Source organism: Portunus trituberculatus, chromosome 46 (assembly GCF_017591435.1).
Source record: "Portunus trituberculatus isolate SZX2019 chromosome 46, ASM1759143v1, whole genome shotgun sequence".
NCBI lineage: Eukaryota > Metazoa > Arthropoda > Malacostraca > Decapoda > Portunidae > Portunus > Portunus trituberculatus.
This window is the reverse complement of record NC_059300.1, coordinates 18,389,042-18,400,453: the sequence shown is the minus strand read 5'-3', so window position 1 is coordinate 18,400,453 and position 11,412 is coordinate 18,389,042. Positions and strand designations below refer to the sequence as shown.

Genomic DNA, 11,412 nt, shown 5'->3' with positions numbered 1-11,412 from the left:
GTTACCCCCTGCCACCCCGCAACACAGCCTCCATCATTGTGTGTGTTGTCTACCACCCTCCACGGGCCGCCACTGCACGGTTGCTCACTGATCACATCATCGAGACTGCTGATGCTCTACGGGTGAGATTTCCTGCTGCCAAGCTGGTAATCTGTGGTGACTTCAACCGCTTGGATATCAGTGAAATCCTGCACCAGCTACACCTCACCCAGGTCGTGGACTTCCCACCCACCACCAGTCCACCCTCGACCTTATCATGACAGACCTGAGCCAGCAGTACTCGCCTCCCAAGCCACTTCCCCTCATGGGACGCAGCACCCACCTCTCCATCCTGTGGACACCCACCCCCACCACCTCGGTTCCCAGGTCAACTGTCACCAGATCCCACAGGCCCATGCCTGACTCTGCCATGAGGGAATTTGGGCAGTGGCTGACACATCACCCGTGGACCGAGGTACTGGAGGAGGAAGACGTCCACACAAAATGGCGGAACTACTTCACCACCACAACGGAAGCCTTCCACCACTACTTTCCCACCAAGGACATCACAGTGGACCCATCTGATGCCCCTTGGATGACGCCCTGCATCAAATGACTCCTTCGTCAGCGTGACAGGGCTTTCCACTCTAGCCCTGACCAGTACAGGAGTTTAAGGAACAGAGTTATCAGGAAATTAAAAAGCCAAGGCAAGCTACTACCCAGACAAAATTCACCATCTCAAGCTTACTAACAACAGACAGTGGTACGACAAGATTAAGTCTTTGTGTGGTTTACAAAAGCAAGCCTCTTCTCTTCCCTTTGTTTCACACCTTTCACCTGACAGCGCGGCCGAAGAGATTAATGGTCACTTGCTGCGATCTGTCAGACACTCCTCCCTTCACTCCACTACTCTCCCAGCCTACCTCCCTGCCTCCTCCCTCCACCCCTGTCCAGGAGGTTGATGTTTACAGGAAGCTTCTTAAATTTAAACTAAACAGATCCACCACTCCCACTGACCTCCCATCAAAATTTACAGAGAATTTGCCCCAGAACTTGCCACACCCTTTGCTCTATCATCAATGCCTCCTTTCTCAACATTCCTGCCCCGATGACTGGAAGACATCTTACGTCATCCCCCTCCCCAAAATTTCTAATCCACAGTCACTGAATGATCTAAGACCAGTTGCCATCACCCCTATACCCAGCCTTATCTGTGAAGATTTTGTGTTCGACTGGGCCTATAACAAAATTTGTAACTCTATTGACACACAACAATTTGGCAATATTAAATCCACCTCCACATCTCACTACCTTGTCAGCTTCTTGGAATTCGTCCACAGCCACCTGGACAAACGCAACACTTCTCTAGCTATTGCTTTTGTGGACTTCAGAAAGGCCTTTGATCTTGTTGATCACACTGTTGTGATAAATAAAGCCATCACTCTGGGTCTCTCTCCCTACCTGATAGCGTGGCTGGCAGACTTCCTCACGGGAAGGCGTCAGGCCGTTCGTTATCAGGGCTCTGTCTCCTCTTTCCAACAGCTCACATGTGGGGTCCCTCAGGGGACCAAGATGGGTCCACTGTGTTTCCTCATCCTTATCAACGATGCTCTCGTCCACACCCCCCACCGCTGGAAGTATGTGGACGACTGCACCGTGGGCGTACCTGTCAGCAACACCTACCCAGACTTTTCAGCACTGCAGTCCACTCTAAACCAACTACAGACGTGGACGGAGGACAACAAAATGACCATCAACCACACCAAGACCGTGGTGATGCACATTTGTACCTCCACAGCAGCAGTCCCCCCTCCCCAGCTTTCTGTGGGCCCTCACTCCCTCCAGGTGGTCCGCAGCACCAAGCTTCTAGGTGTCTTGGTTGATGATCAATTATCATGGAAGCAGCATGTTTCCAACATCATCAGGTCAGCCTCATATAAAATCTATTTACTGTGCCGACTCAGGTCCCTGGGAGCACCGGCAGATGAGCTGAGTGTACCTCACCTTTATACTCCCTAAGCTCATGTACGCCGCCCCAGCGTGGTCCTCCTCCCTGAACCTCACACAACGACAACAGCTGGAGAGGGTTCAGAGGAGGGCGTTCAGGGTCATCCTTGGGCCTGCCTACAGGTCCTACGAGGACTCCCTGATCTGCCTGAGTCTGCCGAGGCTGGCCACAAGACAACAGGAAGCCTTGGAAAAATTTGGGGAAGGACTGCTGCGTCATCCACGTCTCCGCCACCTGCTACCCCCCGACGTGCCTCCCCCTGCTCGCGCCACCCGACACCTTAATCGTGTGGCACCCTTAAGAGCACCGCGCACAGATCGGTACCGACTTAGCACGGTGCCCACTATTGTGCGAGCCTTAAATAAATAAGTTAATTCTAGGTTAAGTTTATCCATAGTTAGGTTAAGCATTTTTAGTTCATTGTGGTAATGTCCCCCCCCCCCCCCCCCCCCTGTACATTTTCAGTGTAATTTTTTACATTGCCTAACTAATAAACCATTTATTATTATTATTATTATTATTATTATTATTATTATTATTATTACACACACACACACACACACACACCCGGTAGCTCAGTGGTTAGAGCGCTGGCTTCACAAGCCAGAGGACTGGGGTTCGATTCCCCAGCCGGGTGGAGATATTTGGGTGTGTCTCCTTTCACGTGTAGCCCCTGTTCACCACCTAGCAGTGAGTAGGTACGGGATGTAATTCGAGGAGTTGTGACCTTGTTGTCCCGGTGTGTGGTGTGTGCCTGGTCTCAGGCCTATCCGAAGATCGGAAATAATGAGCTCTGAGCTCATTCCGTAGGGTAACGTCTGGCTGTCTCGTCAGAGACTGCAGCAGATCAAACAGTGAAACACACACACACCGTCGCCATCGCTGAGAGAGGACGGCTCGTCTCCGGCTGCGGACAGGAAGAAGTGAAAATACCTATGGTGTTACAGGGCCCAGGTACCTCTGAGTTAGTGTCCTGTTGATGTCCTACTGTCGCATAGTGTTGAAAGTGAGGGATATGGAGAGTGGTCCCTGAGAGGAGAGTGTGGGCGGTGATTGTTTTGGCCGTAATCAGCTGACGATAGCAAACATGGCGGCTACCCCTAGGCAACCAAAGGATTTTGAAGGTTTTGTAACCACTCCAAGAGGACTGGAGAAATTAGATATGGATGCAAGAATCCAGGCACTGGAAAGTAAGTTCCTAAACATTTTGTCCATAGAAGAAAAACTGGATAGAGTTATAGCCGAGAATGATTCGTTCAAAAAAGAGATCTATTTGTTAATGATAGCGAATAAAGAGCTATTGAAGGAAAAAGTAGAGATGGAAAAGGAAAACCAACAACTAAGGAAACAATGTGAAGAGATGAAGGCTAAACTCCTAGAAATGGAGATGAAAATATCCGAATGGACTTGAGGAAGGAGGAATGCCTTAATCTAATTGATGCTAGGATGAAAGAAGTGAACCATGAACATCAGGAGGTACAAAGGTCCTTTAGGGAGATAGTGAAAAAGCAGGAAGAGGTAAATAAAGTGATTACACAGAGTGAAATGGTAAAGGCACTAAAGGAAAATGAGTATGTGGTGAGAGATATTGCTGAAAAGAAAAAATTTGTGATCATAACAGGATTGAGGGAGGAAACTAACAGAAACTGGCAGGATAGGAGGAATAAGGAAAATGACAGGATTAAGTCTTTACTGAATAAGATCTCTGTGGAGGAAGAGGACCTATATGCTGAGGTAGAAGAAAGTGTGAGATTGGGAGCTTTTGAGGAAGGCAAGAATAGACCATTAAAATTGAAATTAAAGTCTCAGGTGGCAGCTTAGGCCTTGTTGAGGAGGGCTTGGAAACTTAAGGACTCAGAGGAAACCAAAACAATTTACATAAGAAGAAATATGTCACAGGATGAGCAAATGAAAATGAAAGAGCTTGTAACTGAAGTGAAAGAGAGGAATGACGAAAGAACAGAGGAGGAAAAGACCAAGTTTTTTTGGAGGATGAGAAATGGGAGGCTAAAGAAGTGGTGGATAAAACAGGTGGAATAGACATTACATGGAAGAGAGACTAGGAATGGAATACAAGTGACTTACATGAATATAGATGGATTTCTGTCTAAGAGGCTAGAATGTATGGATTACCTAAGAAATAACAAACCGGAAATAATGTGTATAGTGGAGACAAAGCTAAGGCCCGAAATAAAGCTAGACTGGTTTGTTGTAAAACACTACAAAGTATGGAGAAATGATAGAAAAAATAAAGGAGGTGGTGGTATAATGGTTCTTACTAAGGAAGATCTGATAGTGAAGGAGGTGAACTATAGTAAGAGAAATGAGGAAGTGATAAGTATGCTTATAACAGATGGCAAGAGGGACATTAATATTATAACAGTATACATACCACCCAGAACCAATGCTTGGGAATATGAACAGTACCAAATGGTGATGAGAAATACTCTAGACAGAATGAAGCAAGAACTCATCAGAAAGGATAGAGTGATGATAGTCGGAGACTTTAATTGTAAAGAAATATTGTGGGAAGACTACGAAGTGGTGAACGGTGGTGAGTGGGCAGAGGAATTGTTAACGGTGGTGAGTGGGCAGAGGAATTGTTAAAGGTAGCAACAAATAACTTGATGACACAGTGGGTGAGATCACCAACAAGATGCAGGGGACAAGATGTTGCAGCAAGGTTGGATTTGGTATTTACCAGGGGCATCTCTCTAAAAGAGGAAATTGAACATAAATGTCCCTTGGGGAGAAGCGATTATGATGTCCTAAGCTTTGAGCTGGATACGGAATTAAGCACGAATAAGATTGTGGAACGCAGGGAGGAAAAATTAAATTATATTAGGGCAAATTATAACCATATAAGGGAGTTCTTTAATGAAATTGACTGGTCCGTGGTATACCAGGAAAGGGATATGCAATTGAAATACAATAAATTTATGGATTTGTATAACTCTGCTGTGAAAAGTTTGTGCCATATTACAGAAAGAGGACTTTAAATAATAAACAGTGGTTTAATAGAAATTGTGAAGAAGCAAAAAAGAACAAAGAAAAGGCATGGAAGAAACTTAAGAAAAACAGTGATGTATTATCAAGAGAAGTTTACAAAACAGCAAGGAATAGATATGTTGAAGTAAGGAGAACAGCACAGAAGGAATATGAACAGAGGGTGGTGGAAAACTGTGATAGTGACCCAAAAATGTTTTACAAATTCATAAATGGAAAACTAAATATAAGGGAGGCAATAGAAAAGGTAAAAACGGGAAGAAGTGTATGAGGATGCTGGAGATATAGCTGAAATTTTGAACGACAACTTTTGCAAAGTGTTTACAAAGGAGGAGCATTTTATGGGAGGAAGACCTACGGAAATAAAGCAAATGCAGGACATCATGGTTACTAAGGAAGATGTAAGGAAAATTATAAGCAATCTGGATATTAATAAATCAATGGGGCCTGATGGCATATCTGGGAGGTTGCTAAATGAATGTAAGGATCAATTGTTGAACCCCGTATTTGATATTGTGGAAACCTCCATACGAACAGGATTAGTCCTGAAAGAGTGGAAAAGAGCTGACATTGTGCCTATATATAAGAATGGTAGTAGAATGGAACCGCTAAATTATAGACCAGTATCGTTGACTAGTATATTGTGCAAGGTATGTGAAGAAGTAATTAAAGCTAAGTGGAGTGAGTATCTAGAAAGTGAAAACATTCTGAGTGAAAGACAGTTTGGTTTCAGAAAAGGAAGATCGTGTGTATCCAATTTATTATGTTTTTATTCAAGAGTGACTGACATACTACAACATAGAGAGGGATGGGTGGATGCTATCTACCTGGACTTGAGAAAGACCTTTGATAAAGTACCACACAATAGATTGATGTGGAAACTAAAGAAGATTGGAGGAGTAAAAGATAAATTAGCAAAATGGATGGAAAATTACTTAATGGGAAGAGAAATGAGAACAGTGGTGAGAGGAAGGAAGTCCAAGTGGAAGAAGGTAACCAGTGGAGTTCCACAACGGTCAGTGCTTGGTCCCATCATGTTTTTGATTTATGTTAATGATATGCCAGTAGGAATTGACAGTTACATGAACATGTTTGCGGACAATACTAAAATTATGAGGAGAGTAAAGAATGTGGAAGATTGTAACAAGTTACAGTTATCTGCAATTATGATGGAAAAGCAGGTAAATCAGAAATTGAAAGACATGCAGGAACAACGAAGCATGTGAATACTAATGTGAAAACCCTGAAAAACACAAGGAGCATATTGGACATGACATCCTTTAGTGGAAACAGCAAGAAAGAAAAACTGGTGAAAGAAGGCGAAATACGGTTAGCGGCTGTTGTCAGTGAGCTGAATCTTCCCTTTTCAACCGTTGATCGTCTCCTTCCTGTGATAAAGGCAATGTGTCCAGATTCAGAAATAGCAAAAAAATTGAAGTGTGGAAAAATAAAATGCTCAGCAATTGTGAAGAATGTATTAGGTAAGAAGGAGCATGATGATTTGCTTGATCTACTAAGGAACAACTGTTTTTCTTTGATAGTGGATGAATCAACTGACCGTGGCTGCATTAAACATCTAGCTCTTGTAGCCAGAGTGGTAACTGTGAAAGGTGTGAAGGATATGTTTCTAACGCTTGTTCCTTTGGAAAGTGCCACTGCATCCAGCCTTCATGAACACATAAAGTCTGTGTTCAGAGAAGCTGACATATCATATAAGGAACACATGATTGGATTCGCTGCTGGCGGTGCCAATGTGATGATGAGGGTAAATAATTCCCTTTCAACTCTCCTTAAACAAGATATTCCAAATTTGTTTGTGATGAAATGCATTTGTCACTCTTTTCATCTCTGTGCTTCATACGCTTGCAAAAAGTTACCTAGGTCAGTTGAGGATCTGGCACGTGACATACACAATTACTTCTTATCTCCTAAGCAGTCCATGGCTTTCAAGGAGTTTCAGGAATTCGCTGATGTGAAACCCCACAAGATTCTACATCCATCCCAAACACGATGGCTATCGCTCCACAGTGTAGTGAAAAGACTTCTAGAACAACTCCCAGCTTTGAAGCTGTTTTTTGCTCAAGCACTGATGGAGGGTCGACTGCAAGCATCTTAGTCCATCTTTCAAAAACTTAATGATCCTCTAAATAAACTATATCTAGAATTTCTAGATTATGTATTGCCCTTCTTCAATGATCTTAATAAAGAAATGCAAGCCGAGGATCCAAAGATTTATGCTCTTAGCAGTAGAGTCTCTGCAGTCTTGGCAACTATACTCGAGTGTTACCTGAAGCCCGGCTACTTAAAGTCAACAGCACTAGCAAACGTGAAAATCAGAGACCCAGCTAATTTTCTTCCCTTAGAAGATATGTACTTGGGTGGTCAAGTAACTGCATCACTACACTCGTGCCATGGTATCGAGAAACAGGATCTTACAAACTTCAGGTTAAGATGTCTTGATTTTTTTATTGAGAGTGCATCACAGCTTCTACACAGATTTAATCTGACTGATCCATTACTTGAATCTCTCAAAGCATTGGATCCTCAGTGTATTTTGAAGAAAACCGTCCCATCCATTGCCCCATTAGCATCACAATTTCCAAATCTTGTCCATGAGAATGACTTGAACAACATTGACAATGAGTGGCGTTTGCTACGGAACACAGAAATTAATGTTCAGAGCAACAGTAGTGTTTGGAAGTTTTGGATGGAAGTAAAGAAAGTTAAGAAAGGTGATGACACACCCTTGTTTCCAAAGGTGGGAAACTTCATGACGAATTTTCTATGCTTGCCTCATTCAAGCGCCAGTGTCGAGAGAGTTTCTTCTCAAATAAATCTTTTGAAAGCAAAAGCAAGAAATTCACTTAACACAGACACATTAATTGGAATGCTTCATGCTAAGAGAACATTTGAAAATTCAACATCAGACAATTTCAAAATTACATCAACACACGTGAACCTGATGACGGAACACATATACGACCAGCAGGAGTAATCATTATGGACACTGGCAACACGAGTAAATAGCATTGCAAGTACACGTGAGTATAATTTTGTATCACTGTATATATTATGCTGATATCTCTTACATATATATGCGTATAAATAATCTTTAAAAAATAGGTTAGTAGTAAACAGGGTAATCTTAAAGCAAACAGGGTAATGTTAAGGGTGAATTTAGGGTAAAGTTGGCAACTCGACCTGGCAGCACTGAGTCAGTCAGTCACGGGAAGGAGCGCAAGGCACATCATCCATCGCCCGCCTCTGCCTGGGTCACACCACGCTCAGTGCTCACTTGCATTGCCTACATCTGTCTTGCGACCCCTTCTGCCCTTGGTGTAGGACTACCCCTGAGGCCATGGAACATTTCCTGCTTCAATGCCCACGCCTCCTCTCTCAACATACTGCATTACGCTACCGGCTCTCCGCCCTGGCCATCACAACACTCAACCTGCCCACCCTCCTGGCGGCCTCAGGCATTCACCTCTCCTGGCAACCTGTCTGATGAGAATTAAAATCAGAAACTTCAAGAAAAGAAGACAACAAGAAACAAATGTTTAATTGCAGACAATTGTGACTGACAGCTGAACCTTGAACCCTCCCCTCCCCTCTGTCATGCATGTTATCTCCCCTCTTAGACTCTTATTTCACTTCAGGCCTCACTGCCATGCTTCTCCACCCCTCTGTCCATATCATAAAACTGCTATGATCTTTTCAAACATTGTTTTTTTTTCTACCATCATCACAACTATACATTACATAACTCTCACAATAACATTATTACAAAAGATTATGTTTAAACAGAAGTATAAAGCTGGACAAGATGAATAATAATTACTTCACAGTATCATTTATCTCACTTCAACACACTAATAACGACTCAGAGTGTCCAGTTCAGTCATAAAATGGCAGACTGCTGTAATGCTGCTGATGGCTTCTTCATAACCCTCACTGCAAAAAAGTTTAGGGAAATCGGCCAAAATGAATTGATTTTTTTGTTTAATTTTCCTCTACACAGTTGGACACGTGTCTGCTAACCCCTTCAATAAAATGAGCCCTAATCGGTTTGTGATCGTGACTGGCTACCCCATCCTCACCTGCTCTCTCCTTCTAAAGACAAAGGAAAGAGAGACAAGGCGGGGAAGGAAACCAGGAGACAAAGGCAATAGTGATTACCACCTCTCTCTCTTTGTATTTACCTAGTTGTAGTTTTACAGGGCCTGTGGGCTTTACGCTCGTCATAAAATGGCAGACTGCTGTAATGCTGCTGATGGCTTCTTCATAACCCTCACTGCAAAAAAGTTTAGGGGAATCGGCCAAAATGAATTGATTTTTTTGTTTAATTTTCCTCTACACAGTTGGACACGTGTCTGCTAACCCCTTCAATAAAATGAGCCCTAATCGGTTTGTGATCGTGACTGGCTACCCCATCCTCACCTGCTCTCTCCTTCTAAAGACAAGGGAAAGAGAGACAAGGCGGGGAAGGAAACCAGGAGACAAAGGCAATAGTGATTACCACCTCTCTCTCTTTGTATTTACCTAGTTGTAGTTTTACAGGGCCTGTGGGCTTTACGCTCGTGTGGCCCCTTCTCCATATCTACACTTATCCAATTTTTCTCTAAAACTATGCATACTCATTGCTGACACCACTTCTTCACTCAAACTGTTTCAAATCTCAACACATCTTTGAGGGAAACTTTTAACATCTCTCAGACATCTTCCCTTCCTCAGTTTTTTACTATGCGATCTTGGGATTTGAATACCATATTCTTCTCTCAGGATCAGTTTCTCATTATCCACTTGATCCATTCCGTTGATCAATTTATAAACTTGCATCAGATCCCCTCTCTCCCTTCTCTGTTCCAGGGTTGGTAGATCTATAGCCTTTAGTCTCTCCTCATATGTCGTTCTTTCAAATTCTGGAACCATTCTTGTAGCCATTTTCTGTAGTCTCTCCAACCTCCTTGTGTCTCTTTTTACGGGGGATCCACACGACTCCTGCATATTCCAATCTGGGTCTTATTATAGTACTTATCAATTTCTTCATCATTCCTTTCTCCATGTAGTGAAATGCTAATCCAATATTCCTTAGCAAATTATATGTCTCTCTGAAAATTCTATCTGTATGTCTTACTGGTTGATTGTTTTCTTCCATCTTCACTCCCAAGTCCTTTTCCTTTATTACTTTCTCCAGTTCTACTCCATCTCCCATCTTATAGATTCCCACTGGTCATCTTTCACTCTTTCCCATTTCCATGACATGGCTTTTGTCCACATTGAATTCCATCTCCTTTTTACTCCATTTCCAGATCTTATTTAGGTCTTCCTGCAGTATTTCACAATCCTCTTTTTGCTTTATAACTCTGCACAGTTTTGCATCGTTCGCAAACAGATTTATGTAGCTGTTCACTCCCTCTGGCATGTCATTTATATATATATATATATATATATATATATATATATATATATATATATATATATATATATATATATATATATGAAAAAAAGTATTGGTGTCAATACTGACCCCTGTGGCACTCCGCTTTCTACCGCTCTCCACTTGAACTTCATATCTTTAACTACCGTTCTTATTTCTCTCTCTCCTCAAATAATTTTCCATCCATCTCAATGTGCTTCCTTTTAAGCCACCCTTCTCCTCTAACTTCCACAGTAATCTTGCATGTGGCACTTTATCAAAAACCTTTTTAAGTCTAAATAGATACAGTCAACCCATCCCTCTCTCTCTTGTACTCTATCAACTATTCTAGTACTCTATCAACTATTCTAGAGTAAAAACTCAGTAAATTTGTTACACACGACCAACCTTTTCTAAAACCAAATTGGCTATTTGATAATAATTTCTTGTCTTCAAGGAACTCGATCCATTGTTTCTTTATTACTCTTTTACACATCTTACATATTACACTAGTTAGAGATACCGGTCTGTAATTTAAGGGTTCTTCCTTCCTACCGCTCTTATATATGGGAACCACCTCAGCTCTTTTTCATTCTACTAGTACTGTTCCATTTTCTATTGAGCATTTTATTATGTTGTATATAGGACTTGCTAGTTCTTCCCTACATTTTTTCAGTATTCTGCCTGAGACTTCATCCGGTCCCATTGCCTTTTCTTCATCCAGTTCCTTCATTAATTTTTTTATTTCAAGCTTGGTTACTTTAATCTCTTCCATATAGATGGTCTCTCTATTACCCTGTGGTCTTTCAGATTTGGATTCCTTAGTAAAGACCTCCTGGAACTTATTATTTAACAGTTTTGCCATACTTTTTGGGTCTTCCGCCATCCCATTTTCTTCTTTTAACCTTTCTATTGTTTCTTTTTGTCTTATATTTCCATTTATGAATCTGTAGAACAATTTTGGTTGCTCATTGCATTTTTCGACTATGTCCTGTTCATAGAT

At 42.1% G+C, this 11,412-nt stretch overlaps 2 protein-coding genes across 2 annotated transcripts; both read left to right on the top strand.

The window, feature by feature from the left end:
• The first annotated feature begins 6,114 nt into the window (after positions 1-6,114).
• Positions 6,115-8,201, top strand: LOC123519882. The gene has a single exon (XM_045281515.1). It carries the CDS (start codon positions 6,264-6,266, stop codon positions 7,107-7,109), a length of 846 nt encoding a protein of 281 aa, XP_045137450.1. The 5' UTR covers positions 6,115-6,263; the 3' UTR covers positions 7,110-8,201.
• LOC123519883 lies at positions 7,203-7,988 on the top strand. Its single transcript, XM_045281516.1, has one exon. The coding sequence runs from the start codon at positions 7,203-7,205 to the stop codon at positions 7,986-7,988; it is 786 nt and encodes a 261-aa protein (XP_045137451.1).
• Positions 8,202-11,412: the final 3,211 nt, after the last annotated feature.